This window comes from Bactrocera neohumeralis, chromosome 3 (assembly GCF_024586455.1).
Source record: "Bactrocera neohumeralis isolate Rockhampton chromosome 3, APGP_CSIRO_Bneo_wtdbg2-racon-allhic-juicebox.fasta_v2, whole genome shotgun sequence".
NCBI classification, from domain to species: Eukaryota; Metazoa; Arthropoda; class Insecta; order Diptera; family Tephritidae; genus Bactrocera; species Bactrocera neohumeralis.
Genome location: NC_065920.1, coordinates 23,078,501 through 23,094,440, shown reverse-complemented (window position 1 = coordinate 23,094,440; position 15,940 = coordinate 23,078,501). Strand labels below are relative to the sequence as shown.

The window sequence follows — 15,940 nt, the reverse complement described above, 5'->3', positions numbered from 1 at the left end:
ATCCTTATTTATAGGGGGCTTAGTGAGGACTTTTCTAATATGAGCATTAAAAGAGCTCTCATTGATATCTAAGAACTCGGTAAGCCAGATGGTATAACCGATATAAGCGCCGATGGGAACACATCTGCTGATAACTGTACGATTATGGAATCGGAGTTACCGAATGATTATGGACGGTCGACCGCGGATGCAAAAATTGTATGTCATACAATATACGAGACTTCGGTTAGGGACAGGATGCTTTCTGATGTTCCCTGAGCTCCGACTACACAATTTAGGAATCTACTGACATCTACACAGAAGGGTGTTAGAATATTTAATGTTGACGTTCTGAAATTATGGGTTCAAGAGCTCGAGTTTCGACACGAGACTCACGTAATCCTTCCGCAATTACGGTCCGCATCTTATTAAGTATCTGACTACTTAGGCACATGACCTGCAATAATTGACTATAATCAAATGATACTAATCACCATTCTATTTGATTCAGTTCTGACGAAACAGCTCTAAACCTCGAATTTGATAGCTTTTCACGAAGAATGGTTTGGGTATTTGCCACAACAACTTCACCAACATATCTAGATCAGATGTATCGCTATTACACTAACTTTCTTAGTAAAAAGTTGATCCCAGCCACTTCGCTAGGTTCTCGGAAGGTGTGTCAACCGAGACATTTCAACCGCAGCCTGGAAAAGCCCGGGAATAGATGAGAACGTGAAATTATGAGTCCCCTTCGACTTCCACCATACAGCTTTGGTAACGGGCGTTCGACAAAATATCTTTTCGCACCGCGTATGTTCCCATTGAACAGTGTCTAGTCAGAATACTTACAATTGCAGCGAGATTGACTTTGCTAAGTGAAAACAGTTCGGAGGAGGACCTCTTACGATACACTTAGGGCCAGAAGAATAGCGCAGTCGCACAAGTTCTGGTTATTGACCAGCGGCTGCCAAGCTCGCTGGATTTCTATAGACCTAGCGCTAGAACGCAAGAGAACATCAGACAAGAATGACTAAACACATACTGATACATACGTCCAAAAAGTAGAAAGAGCTTTGCTTAAACTGTAGGCCTAAACCGTCTAGTATTAACCGACTAAATATTAATGAAACTAGAAAAGAGACTTCAGAATTTAAACTACTTTGTTGCAATCTGACATACAAGTAGTTCAGCGAATCAAAAGACAGCCGCCACACTGGCTAGGTCATGTCATCCGAATGGATGAAAATACTCCAGCTCTGAAAGTATTCGACGCAGTACCCGCCGGAGGAAACAGAGGAAGTAGAAGACCACCGCTCCGTTGGAAAGACCAGGTGGAGAAGGATCTGAAGAAGAAAAATGACTGGCGCGCTGTCGTTAACTCGGCTATAACCTAGTAAAGAAGAAGAAAAATATTTGCGATTGAGGGCTCTCCTCCCGCAAAACCTCTCTTGTGGATCGAATAAATAAAAACAATAATTTATACGCATAGTTTCTTGACATACCGCTGAAGTAAACAGTGTGTCTTTGGTGTGCTTGTTGACCAAAACGTATTCTTCTGCATAGAGCACCATATGCATGACCAGTGTCGAGCTCAAAATTAATATCAAACCAATGCTCAGGTACATCCATGTATTCTGCAAGAAATATTCAATACAAATAAAAAATATTTATTTGGAAAGATATAAATTATATTAAAATTGATAAAAAATCACTTGCTTACAACTTTAGTCCAATTGAATGGGAACATGAGTGCTATATGTGAAATGTCTAGAAATAACATCAGACAGGTGATTAGTAGGGAGAAGATCGCACAGAAGACCATTAATCTCAAGCGTCCGATGAGTGGCAGTAAAAAGAGGCCGACTTGTACCGTGCCGGCGGAGCATTCGCAGGCTAGACAAGCGGCTGACGATAACTGCATAGTAAAACAGAATATATTATATATAAATACATAGTAGCATAGTATTAATGATTTGACCACTGACCACCAAGAGAATACGCACAATCCCTGTAGGCGTTTTCAAGTGTTGCGGATCACAGTGTAGGGCTACACCCCATGGCAGTGGCGTTTGGCCGCTGCGCTGTTTATAATTGGCGTGCGAGTCCCACGACGTGCACGTGCCCAGCGGCGATTCTAAGGATAGTGACAGCTCACCGGCTCTGCTGCCAGCTATTTCAAAATCCTGTTCATCATCCAGCTGACAGCAGACCGGTTCTAATTCGCGTATTTCGTCCAGTAGGAGTTCTATCTCGTCCGTCCCATATAAATCAGATACAGACGGTATATAACGTTGGGTTTGTTGCATTTCCCGCTGCGGGGGTTGTCCCACATCACCGGATCTTGTGCGAAATTATGATGTATTTAAAAATACCGAAAAATAACACACCAACCGCCAATTTGATGTTTTATGTTGACACTTTGTTGGACGTTAAAGTGGCGCCCACCCCTTAAATCGATGTGCTCCTTTATGCCAGATGTCCAATAAACAAACCGGCGCTTAAATATATATATATATATAAGTATGTTTATACCTTGAATGTTTGTATGTAGTAGTTATTATTAGTAGTAGACGACGGATGGGAGGTATCGTGTTAACGCTGCTGCAAATATGTTTGTAGAATCTGTTTCGAGTTGGGAATTGTAGCCAATTTAGAAGGGTTTGCACTTAACGGACGATCTTCAATGTAAAATCTGTGAACGGAAATGTATTAAATATAGTGAAGTGCTTATATTTATTATTTTTATTAGTCATACATAGAAAGCTATAACTAAATATAATATTTATAAAAAACAAAAACAAACAAATAAATAACTTAAAGGACTAACAGAAAATCAGTTATGATGAAAAAAGCTGTTAAATACACTTAATAATAAAAAAAAATTAATTCCTTAAAATAAATTATTGTTTCTTTAAGCTTTTAATTTTCAAATAAATACTTTTGATTTTGAAATTTTTATTCTTTTTAATTTTTTTTTGTTTTCTTATTGCCTGTATTGTCGGTCCTCACTAGCAATACGAGGATTGCCTTTTATATTTGAGGATTAGAGAAAAAAATATTTATTAATCATCAAAAGCTTAATTGTTTTGAAAAATATGCTCGATTAAGGTCTATACACTTTTGCATCCGTCTGATTTTAGTCAAACCAACTTTCGAAGCACTTTTGCCACCTTGATTGAGGTATCTCCACAACATGCGTTTTGAACGCATAAAACGCGGGTTCGGGTATCGAAAAACGTTGACCTCTTTGTTTATCTCTTACGTACGGGAATAAAAAGAAGTCATTCGGTGCCAAAACAGGACTATACGGACGATGACTCATCAAATTGATGTTTTGAGTGCTCAAACATGCAGTTGTTTCAGTTGATGGATGAGAGATCGTATCGGTGGTTTGTTTTCCTGATTTCATGAAAGACAACTTACAAAAAAATGGTTGTGCACCATCGATGAACTCGGACTGGTCTTTCATTGACAATAATCGATGTACTGTTGCTAGGTTAATCCACGGCGAAAATTCTAAAAGATAACCGCCCGAAAATGTTAGCGATTTTTTTCCATTTTTTGGCCAAGATGAATATTTTCAGTTACTGTAAACAACACAAAAACAACTCTACCATATTCCCAGAATATACCACGGTGCCAAAACCCGAAAAATAAAAGGCAACATACATAATATGAAGCTATTTCATTATCAGATCGTTTGACTGCCGGGTCATAGTGGAATCGCTGGAGACTGCAAAACCGATGAGCTAGCAAGATGAAGCAGCCGCTCACAGCGGGTGTTTTCGCTATATACCTATCAACTTCATGTGGTCGACGACCAGCTTCTGTGCGACTGCGAGGTCCTTCTGACCTAGAGTAGAACGCAGGAGTTCTACTGAAGTACGTGACTGAGTGAATGAACCGAGAGTTCTTAGTAGACATTGGACAAGCAATTATGTGGTAAGACTAAAAATCTTGTCGGACGCAAGTTCTCAATGTTGTATGGAAGAAAGTGTGGTAGAAATATCTCGACAATCATACCTTCGGCCATACCTTACTAGCACTTCAACAAATTTGTGATGGGGTTACAGCGCACTGTCGATTTATGATGTTGTTTATGATCACTTTTATAGGGGTATTAGGTATCACAACGGACCGGCGTTATAAGCAGTCCAGGTAAAGTCTAGTTATAATGAACCGAGAGATTGAGTCCTTAGTGAGAAAGTAAAAACATGTAAAAGATTTTTCGGTCAAGCTTATAAGACAGATACTATAGAGTCAAGTATTTTTAAAATATAAAAAGTTTTTTCGGAGATCCGACCAGAAAGTGTGAATATTCTCTGTTAATAATAATATTTTCAACAATCCCGATTTTGAAATTGGGTGGCAAATATTGTATGTAATATATGTATATCTTGAGAGCAAAAAGATACATCAATGCCTGCGAGTGAACTCAAGACGACAAAAAGTCAAAAATTTCCAACTGGTATTTCACATCACACCACCGCCATACTTTCACAACTCAGTTTCGGAGGAGGATCAATGTTCTGAAGTCTTACTTTGCATTCTTCCGATCTAAATAGAGAACTAAATAGAGAAGGTACCATCTTCTATAAGAGTGTACAGCTGCTGGCGTATGCCGATGATATTGATATCATCGGCTTCAACACCCGCGTCGTTAGTTCTGCTTTCTCCAGGCTGGACAAGGAAGCACAGAAAATTGGTCTGGCAGTGAACGAGGGCAAGACGAAATATCTCCTGTCATCAAACAAACAGTCGTCGCACTCGCGACTTGGCACTCACGTCACTGTTGACAGTCATAACTTTGAAGTCGTAGATAATTTCGTCTATCTTGGAACCAGCGTAAACACCACCAACAATGTCAGCCTAGAAATCCAACGCAGGATAACTCTTGCCAACAGGTGCTACTTCGGACTGAGTAGGCAATTGAGAAGCAAAGTCCTCTCTCGACAAACAAAATCCAAACTCTATAAGTCACTCATAATTCCCGTCCTGCTGTATGGTGCAGAGTCTTGGACGATGTCAACAACGGATGAGTCGACGTTGCGAGTTTTCGAGAGAAAAGTTTTGCGAAAGATTTATGGTCCTTTGCGCGTTAGCCACGGCGAATACCCCATTCGATGGAACGATGAGCTGTACGAGATATACGACGACATCGACATAGTTCAGCGAATTAAAAGACAGCGGCTACACTGGCTAGGTCATGTTGTCCGGATGGACGAAAATACTCCAGCTCTGAAAGTATTCGACGCAGTACCCGCCGGGGGAAGCAGAGGAGGAGGAAGACCTCCACTCCGTTGGAAGGACCAAGTGGAGAAGGACCTGGTTTCGCTTGGAATATCCAATTGGCGCCACGTAGCGAAAAGAAGAAACGACTGGCGCGCTGTTGTTAACTCGGCTATAATCGCTTAAGCGGTTTCTACGCCAATTAAGAAGAAGAAGTTATTCTGGCTGGGTAGTTATAACTGTGACGAAAGCATTCTTTGAACAGAAATATTGAGCCGATGCAGTTTCGTGGAGCGGACTATGGTGGGGCCGGTATATAAATGAAGCCTCAAATTTCACTTGACCAGTAGTAAATTAACGGTTTTATAATTTTAGTAAAAGTGGCTCTCATTATAAAACTAGTAGCTAGTAAGGTAATAAATTTACTCCGCTGCGAGCTCTGATATAACACTTTTTAGAATGGGTTCAATGACACCTGTAAAACCATTGGTGTTGTCCTTAATAAAGACAAAATTCTTCCCATATATTTTGCTATTACTAAAAATATACACTTTTCTTCTTATCTTTAAGGATCCGCAAAATCCGGATGACACGCATTTCCTTCATTGGGATCTTTTTATAGACAGCTTTCACGTTGTTAAAAACGTTATTCGAATATTTCCATATACACAAATATATTACCGTTACACCGTTTTCTAAAACCTGTATGATATATGTAGATACTCTGTTCGAAGTTCTTTTCGACTTCCTTTCAATGGTTAACGGTTATTTTTGTTTGCACGCAAATCGGGTTCATAAATAACGAACGAATGCGCCCAACCAGGCAGACAACACTCACGAGTCAAGTCAACTATAAACAGGCCAAGTCAACTAAGTGCAACTTTTGCACATTACCGTTAGAGTGTGGTGCAACGTGCGATTTGTGCGACAACAACAACTGCAATGCATTGGTGCAACAATATGTCGGCATATTATGCCCAAGATACACATACCTACACACAAACACCACAATCAACACCGAAGCGAACTGCAATGCACGGCCGAACCGGCAAACTAACGGCGCGTGCTGACTCTGTGAACGCCTCAAGGAGTTGCATATGAAAGAAGGTGCAAAAAATCTATGGCTTTTATGCACTTCAATTGACAAATTTTGTTCGACGATGAGCCGGATGCACAGGCGACGACGACGACAATCGTTTAATGGTTAAGAGTCGCTTGCTGGATCAGGAGGGTGAGAGGTAAGGTGGGTGAAGGCGACAAGTGGTGAATGCGAGTTTTGACCGGAAATAAGTGGGGGCAGAGCGGTGCACTAAAGCCGTTTATATGCAGATGAGCATAATTGATTTCATATTGAATGCACTCAACACGACTATAAAAGCAAATGGGGTTTATCTATGGGCTGTGTGCTCAGCGACTACCGCACTTATGCATATGTACCCCTATGTACACACATCGCTTGGTTAGCAAATATTGTTATGCAGAAAAGTTGATATTAGTATGCAATCATATGCCACCGCCTACAGTCATATGAAAATATAAAGGACGTTGTAAGTTTTATTATGCATTTTGAGAGATCCGGTAGGAAATTTATGGGAAGAAAAATATTGGAAGTACTTTCTTTAACATTTTTGGTGTAAGCTTTCTTTCGGGAATTAATCTTTTCATGCCGAACATGAAGCGTGTGTACCAAATCGAAATATTTACAGGACGGTTCAAGGCTTGAAATAGGAACAGCAACGGAGCTTTTCTATACTAATCTTTCTCAGAAGATAGCTCCAAACTTAAAAAATACGAGACATCTCTGGAATCTTACCATGGGCCTACGTACTAACCAACAATTCCATTCACATTCTGGTGGACAGCCAAGCAGCAATTAATGTTATCTGTAGGGTCTCTACTAAGTCTCACTGCGTTAGGTTACGCAAGGAGACAATAACTAGAGCCTGAGTGGAAAACTTGATGAAAATGGGTACCCAGTCATATAGGAACAGAAGTAAACGACAAAATAACAAATTGGCTTGTTCGGAAGCCAACGGAAATAATAATTCAGCTCTTTCCCTTAACAGGCAAGAGGGAATTTAGTAATATTGTAGTAATCTCTAACTTCCCACATTCAAAAAATTGGTAAAGTAGATTCGGCGAATTGAATCATGCGTGGAGGAAAAAGAGACGCTAGAACACTACCTTCGCGAATGCATTTAGCCGGTTGAGGCGAAATATCTTCCACAGCTTCCAAAGTTCCAACTTAAGTGACATTGGGAAACTGTGGTGAAAAAATCAGGTATTTCGCCAAATCCACTTCATTGCTGGATAAGGCCTAACACATACTGGTCCAAATATAGCCTTTGATGATCTTGCCAACCAATCCAAACTTTCTTTAACGTTCCAGATGTTCGTTATAAATATGGGTTTCGGGAATCTAAAATTTCTTTAGTCACATCTTGCCTTCCCGATAACCCTTGGCCGATAAATCAAGGCTTGGTTAATATGTCGGTCGTTCCTTTATATTGATTGCTTATAGAGTTCCTATATTGAATGCCAATCGGACCCATCAGGGATAGTTCTATATAGTTTGAGAACCCTTAAAAAATATATATATATGGTATACTTGGCGCTAACATCTTTATAAAATACCTGGCTCAGCTTTTTATTCTAATTGTCTACAGTTTTTTTTTTTTTTGATGCAATTGGGGTCTGGTGGATCTAATTACTAATTTTATCCTTCAAAAATACTTTAGGCTGTATAAGAATGCCTTTTGTAAGTATTTTCCAACTATCTGATGTATCAGTTCACTTTGCTAAGTCGGGTCTCCAGCTACTTTCTTCTCTATTGGCCGACGTTTGCAAGACTGAGGCTGAAACATCTCTGGAATCTAACCATCGGCGAACCAAAAGACATATCCGAACTGTGATAGGCTCGAAGCGCTTTGTTGATCTGTAACCCCTTATGATTAAATTTTTAGAAGTTTAAGCGACCACAACGGATCGCCGTCCTCAGCTGTACAAGTGAGATACTTCTTAGTATCGACCTCGGTCTTAGGGTCTATTATTGAAATAAAAATTCTGTGTCAATTTAGAAGGTTCACGCCTGAGATTTCATATTAAACGTTTCCGTTCTTAGACAATCGGTTCTCATAACTGGAACGGATACGGATTTTATATCTGGCTTAACCCAGGCTAAGTTAGATTGGATGGCTGATCCAGAGAGATCGCACTTGAACTACTACTATATATAGTTCTTTGTGAAGTCATCGAGAAGTAGAACTTCTGTGTTCGATCAAAGTTGTACAGGCGTTTAATTTTCATTCCCACCAATCTGGTGGGATGTCTGAAGGTATGCGCTTCCAAGTAGTTAAGCCTCGATCTTCCAAACGCGGGACAGTTAAGAAGGAAGTGTTGAGATGCTTCCACCTCGTCTTCTTCCATACAGCTTCTGCAGCTGGCGTCCGCTATTATTCCCTACCTTACAGCATGGACGCCGATAGGGCAATCGGCTCAAGATCTCTTGCGATCGGTCCTGGGCAAAAAGGATATTGCGATAGCGCTGGCCAAGCTCACGCGAAACCCAGCTATCTAGTAGCAGAACACAAGAGGAGAAAGGAGCACCGACCTTCTCCTATTCTACTGACAGCGGTTCTATGGTGCCTTTCCATGCTAGTTCATCAGCTATACAGTTACCTTCTTTTTCGCTATGGCCTGGCACCCATATCAGGCTTATCACAAAGTGATTCGATGTCATTGATAACAAAATTAGGAATTCCTTAAGCGGCTCTGAACGCACTGTTAATGAGATCAATGCTAGTATAGCTGCCCTGTTATCCAAGTGGGATGGTCATTTCTCTGAAAGCGATCCCAATCCATCTCTAAACGAATTTTACTTGTATACAAGTAAAACGGCTTGACTCGAAAAATTAAATAATAATAAATAATGTATTTTTAACAGTATCTTCCGATAATGACATATTTTCCAAGCGAGTACTTCACTTCGAAATTCCTACAGGGTCGTCGGCATATTAAAGTCCCTACTGCATAATGCAAGTATTAGATTATACATATGTACATATAAGCTGATAGGACATTCATGCATCGATGCACCAATACAAATGGGTATATACACGAGTACACACGAGTGAGCATTTATTTTACGAACATATGTGTGTGCGCGCCTAATAGTATGCAAAGCAAATAGCACTTTCAATGGGCTATTGTGTGTGCGATATTGGTGCAGGCAATGCCTGCTTCACGGAGGAAACGCGCAAATAGCTTAAAAAAGAATTCATATAAAAATACAACAACAATGTAGTGTGTTTTGTTGTACTCTAATGTCGTTGCAATTTGATTGTTTTCCCCGCAACGCGAACTATGAAGTGCATGCACCACTTGATGGATGGATGTCGTTGATCGTGCGCCTGCGGAAGTGTAAACGAGCGACAAATAATGCCGCGTACCATGAAAAGTAACAATAGCAACAACATGCGGTATTGAATTCATGCATTTGCACACACTCCCAGCCCCCACACATACATACATTCATATTTGAGTGATAGCGCACGTAACGGCTGCCATTAGGAAGTTAGACGTGTTGCAAATACTTGCTCTAAGTATTTATTAAGTGTTTTTAAGGAGTTGAAACGCTTCTCGATGATATTCTGTGGAAATCGCTTAATTAAGTGCTTCCCATTTAATATGCAGTGCTTATAAAAATAAGCGCTTATGTGTGTGTAATGGAGGCATTGAGCGGCAGCTCCTTAAAAAATGCAGCATCAGTCGAAGGACACGCTTAGTAGTGAGCTACTCAGCGATTTGTAAGCATTTTTTACCCATGCATGCTTTCTATTGTTTGTAAGGAAGCATTCAAGGGGCAGAACAATGCCTGTCTTTAGATATAAAGAACGTGCAAAGAGGTGCTTGAGTGTATAATTACACTACATGTATATTAACTGCAACATTTTCTCCCCCTATTTTGCTGGCTAATACAAAACAGAGGCGGTATTTAAACAATGGAAAATATTGTAATATATACTAGTTCGCATACCGTCCTATATATAAAGATTTCCAATATAAGTGATATGATTTCTCTACAAAAAAAAAAAAGAACTCGGAGGCCATTCAATGTAACTATTTCTTGAAATTATCGAATCTCCAAATTTTTCTTGCAATAATTCGGTTGTTGCACGAGCTTGTGTGCCACGTAGGCCGACTTGTTCGAACCAGATGTTATCAAGATCAACTTCTACCAATTGTGGCCATAAAAAGTTGGTTATCGTCGATCTATACCTCTCTCCATTGACAGTAGCCAAGTCACCAGCTGCATTTCCAATGAAGTGATTTAGGTGAATGTAAGGGTTTGGAAGGATGGAGCCATGTGTAGAAGTTTACGCAAGTGAGGAAAGTTGTCTGACCGCCATTCAGTTGGGAGTGCCAGAAACGATTCCTTTACATACGGCTCAAGCAGCTCACGACTTCCGGTCTTAGAACATTTATCTTTTCGGTAGCCAAAAAACATCCGTTTGAAGGCGAGCTAGAGTGAGAAGGGTAAACATCCCTCCCCAGGGTTGTGCACTGGGTTTGGGACCCGAAACATAAAAAACACCCCCAATAAAAAGAAGAAAACAGCCTCCGATGGACGACTCCCATGTTGATGACGACCACTGCAAAGGATTACGATTTAAGAGCATACACCTGGAATGTCAGGGCCCTTAATTGGGTAGGTGCCGCTGCTTAGCTGGTTGATGTCCTCATAAGAGTAAAGGTTTACATCACCGGTGGCCAAGTAGTGTGTTGGACGGGACAAGGACTGAGACGAGTAGGTCTAAGTGGCATTTAGTACATTGGTCATATAAAGTAGCGCAAATTCGGGATTCATGATGGGAGAGAAACTTCGTCGCCGAGTCCTGGCAATCACCCCTGTGGATAAACGTCTAGCCACAATCCGCATCAAAAAAGTTCTGATTTACGCTCACGCTCCGACTGTAGAGAAGGACGATGCGACCAAATATGTCTTCTTTGAGCACTTGGAGCGCACCTATGAAAGCTGCTCCCACCATGATGTCAAAATCGTGCTTGTCGACTTTAACACCAGGACGGACTAAGAAGTTATATTTGGCACAACGGTCGGTAAATTCAGTGTCCATGATGAAAAAACCCCAAAAGGGTTAAGGCTGATCGACTTCGCCAGGGCTCGAAATATGGTTATCTGTAGTACGAGATTCCAGCATAGGAAAATTCATCAAGCTACCTGGCTGTCTCCGTGTCGAAAGGCCACCAAAATAAAATAACAGCTGCTACGATGACGATCGCAGTGGAAAAACCAGAGACGAGACGCATTTGCAGATAAAAAAAGAGAGAGTCCGAAATGCATGAGTACGAAGAGCTTGACAAGCTGGCCGACAATGGTAGTGCTCGAAAATTTTACTAAAAAATGCGGCAGCTAACAGAAGGTTTCAAGACCGGAGCATACTCTTATAGAACTACCAGAGATGATCTAGTGACTGATTCCCAGAGCATACTGAAATTATAGAGGGAACACTTCTCCAGCCTGCTGAATGGCAGTGTAAGCATAACACCAGGAGATGGTGAACTCGATTCCAGAACTGACAACAATGGAGTGGACGTTCCGATGCCAGCCCATGAAAAAGTTCGAATAGCAATCACTCGTCTGAAAAACAACAAAGCGGCGGGGGCCAATGGATTGTCGGTCGAGCTATTCAAATACGGCGGCGAAGAACAGATACTTAAGTGTGACACTTAAGTGTGCTCTGGTCAATCCACAAAAAGGGAGACCCCACTATCTGCACCAACTAGTGCCGCCGCAAGTTCTGCTTTCTCCAGGTTGGAGAAAAAAGGGAAGCAAAGGGGTTTGGTAATGAATGATAAGTGAATGCTGTCATCAGAGAAACAGTCGACTCCCACATCATAGATAATTTCGTCTATCTTGAAACCAGCATTCTGATCTGTAAAATCTAAATGAAATAAATACACAACTAACAAGCCCAAAGCCTAAAAAAATACCCCCACACATGCCTGCAGCTACCTCATTTATGCAAATGCATTTTCAAAATTAATTAAAATTGACTTAAGCACACCCTGTGCAATTATGCCGCCTTAATCCAATATTGTTGCGCTGTCGAATGAGAGCCCGAAACTAGTTTTAGGGGAAGTTGCTTACTTCTTAAATAATGAATCACAAACAAATGTATGTGTGTGTATGTATGTGAATGTCCTTGCAGCATTTTACTTCAGTTTTATGTGAAAGGATGCAGCAAACAAATTCCCCTGCTTGCTTACCTTACAAAGATGCAGCTTAAAAAGTTTTATTTCAGAGAATGACAGATGAGTGTGTGTGTGTGTGTGTGGTTGTTTGTTCATTACTATACATACATATGGCATGTACGCTAAGTATGTCAGAGTCTTATTTGCGAATATGCAACAACTCCGAAAAGTTGGCGCGCGTGTCCTTGCTCCACTTGCAACGCCGGCAACAATAACAAACAATCCGATGTTGTAGCCAAGCAGCCAAAACGAACGAGTCGGTCAGTATTGTTGTATATATGTAGGTATGTATATAAGCTGAACAAAGCATAATACTAAACTATAACAACAACAATAATAATATAGCTAGGATAATAGATTGAATGGATTTCCTTTTGATTATGCTTTATTCGTAAATTTCACATCATTTCACAGTTTCAGCTGAATTTAGGCCAACATGGCAGCATCTGCAAACGGGCTTTACCTCGACGAGTGCATACCGATTTACATCTTCATTCGCATTCGACATTGTCTGTCCGCACATCGGTTTTATATGTATGTTTGATGGGGTGTTAACAACGTGCTGTCTGTTTCATTGACTATTTCTGGTGGCCGAGTGAAAGCTGAGCGATTGTGCAACACGCTGTGCACACGAAATTGAAGGAGAATGCTTTTTGCTGAGATTTTTTGTGGGTTTCTGCATTGATTGATATTTACATATTTATATATACATATATACACAAGCAGCTACGGGATTATGGGCTTTATTGTCTTGTCTGCTTATCCTAAAAAATATTCTTCGTGTTGAGGAAATAGTTATGATGGTTTCCTTTTAAGTATTCAAAAATATATAATATAGTTTTTCGAACTTTATGTCATCGAAACTGCCAATATTATGGATCACTATTTCCTTTACGTGTCTACATTTACTCGCTTCATAATAGCGAACGTTCTTAACCCAGTTATCCAAGACCAAATTGTCTCCATCTAACATTTACGAGGATCATTCAATAAGTAATTAGCCTCGCCGCCCGAGGGCGATAGTATAGCAAGAGAGATTTATTGTTGCCAAGTTCTCGTAAACGAAGACAGTTGTCAAATTTCTGAGATTCCTTTTTTGATTTAAAAAAAAAGTGGAAAAAGAGCGATCAGTGCTTCAATTTTGGAAGCGAATCGCACAATGAGATTCCGATCTTGATGGTCTGTATCACTCTGCTACTTCGATGCTCCCTATCAAAAATTAATTTAACGAGTTTCAATGTGGTTGCATGTCCGGGCGCCCAGGCGCCCCTTAAATGACTACTGTGGAGAATAACATAACATATGTATGTATGTTCAACCACAATCCCGTATTGCCACATAGCTTTTTGAAGGTGCACGATGTAGCTGTGACAGTAAGCAACCCCAAATATCTGGCGAGTGACATCCTGCATTAAATATTGGATAAGAGAAAGCTGCCATCGCGGCTTCTTAGCAACGGAAACCACGAGAATTCACCACAGCTGTAGTTGATGCTATTTATGTGCAGTTCTTGCTCTGACTGGGTACCGTCGACCCGTTTGAATGCGGTTCAACTGATACACAACGGAGTTCAAGGAACGAAAAGGAGCCGAAACAGTGGACATCACCCGATCCTATACCGAAGAATGCGAATATTATTCCATCAATCGAAGCCCGCCCATGTTTCAACGTATTTCTTTGATACTCAACAGAATCTAAGAAACAGTCGAAACAGTGGACATCATGCGATCCAGTTCCGAAGAAGGCAGAGATTGTGTTCTGAGATTCACAATATGTGAGTGAAAAAGGTAAACCCCATTTAGCGAAAAAATTTGTACTCTTTCAACATGATAGCGCACCGGCTCACACCTTATCCATCTAAATGGTATTTTTTGAATTGGTAACTACTTATTTCTAAACTTAAGAAAGTCATCAGTCGGGAAGAAATTTGTGTCGAATAAGAAGTTTATTACCGCCACGGTACCTTACTTTCCAGACTCCATAGCAATATATTTTTTATATGATATATGTTAATGAAGTTGGAGCATCGCTGGGTCAAATAGTCGCATCTTTCCAAAACTTTGGGTTTTCTTTTGTAAGCTAAGTACTTATTCGCCAGCCGCAACTCATTTAAGGGTGTTTCAATATGGAGTCGAATTTACCGACCGTTCAGCCAAAGATATCTTCTTTGTCCACCCCGGCGTTAAAGTCGTCAAGCGTGATTTTGACATCGTAGCGGGAGCAACTCTCTTAGGATATGTTGCAGAGCTTCGCTTTGATGCGAATTGTGGCTAGACGTTTATCCACCGGGGTGAATGCCAGGACTTGGTGACGGAGTCTCTCTCCCACTACGAATCCCACACCAAATTTGTCCTCCTTTATATGGCCACTGTAGTAAATGGCACAAGGATCTACTCGTGTCAGTTCTTGTCCCGTCCAACACACTACTTAGACAGCGGTGATGTAAACCTTTACTCTTGCGAGGACATCAACCAGCTGAGCAGCCGCAGCTTTCCAATTAAGAGACCGGACATTCCAGGTCGTAAATCGTGATTCTTAGTACGTTTGCAGTGGTCGTCACCTCACAATATATTTAAGTAAATTCCGTTTCGCTACTACTTTTTTTGCTAAGCTTGAGCTCTATCGTCCTGTTATAAATTTGACAAGCATATTTGGATTCAACGCAAAGTAGTTTCAGATGTGTGATTCGGGTGGTGTAAGCGCCTTTCACTCTATTTTTATTTCATTATGCCAGTATTTATACCAATTTGTTCGATTCACTTAGTTCTGGCAATAAGAACTGACCATATCTTCTTAAGCGATTGTAGTAATCTTAAATAAATGAACTCTCCACACTTTCGATTGCCGAAGTGCAACAAATAGTTATACACTTAATGACCACAGCAACAACAACACAATGATCAGCGTTGCTATGTAGTCGTAGTGTTATAGTATGGGAAATGTTGATATAATCCGATATAGAGCATTGGTATATAAATCGTACATTCGGTCAGCCAACATAATCGTTTTCAGCGGTTTTAGCGAATGAGCGAATGAACAATAGTACGCAACTGAGCACACACATACCACAAACATATAATGAAAGCGAGTATGAGTGAATAGAGCTCCATTTGAGTGTGCTCCAACATGCAGTTCGACTCATTTGTACATTTGTGATACAATGTGACTCGTAAACTGAGACTCTTGTTGCGGCTTTATCGATTTTCATCAGCGTGAGGTGAGCCAAATGGTCTGGCTGCTGACTGTTTGTTCGCCGTTCGCTTCGGTTGAACTAGAATTATTTCAGTTTACTGCGGCTGACTGTGGTTTTGTTCTGGCTTTGGTTTTTGGTTTGGTCTCCTATGACAAGGCTTTCTTAGCAACGCATGTACTATTCGGTGTTGTTGTTGTTGTTGTAGTTGTAGTAATTATTGCCTTCATTGGATTCAAAGAGCGAGGGTAATAGCCTTATGTTGTT

At 40.6% G+C, this 15,940-nt stretch overlaps 1 protein-coding gene across 3 annotated transcripts in view; it reads right to left on the bottom strand.

Annotated features, from left to right (window-relative positions):
* LOC126752032 (uncharacterized) overlaps nucleotides 1-15,940 on the bottom strand; it is a 63,266-nt gene that overhangs the window by 2,456 nt on the left and 44,870 nt on the right. For 2 of the 3 annotated variants that reach the window (XM_050462559.1, XM_050462557.1), the window contains exons 2-4: nucleotides 1,968-2,674; nucleotides 1,703-1,897; nucleotides 1,485-1,616 (exon numbers count right to left, since the gene is read on the bottom strand). In XM_050462559.1, the coding sequence (XP_050318516.1) occupies nucleotides 1,485-1,616; nucleotides 1,703-1,897; nucleotides 1,968-2,288 (648 nt within the window). In that variant the 5' untranslated portion in view covers nucleotides 2,289-2,674. The remainder of the gene's footprint in view (nucleotides 1-1,484; nucleotides 1,617-1,702; nucleotides 1,898-1,967; nucleotides 2,675-15,940) is intronic. The other variant, XM_050462558.1, reaches the window with a different exon arrangement.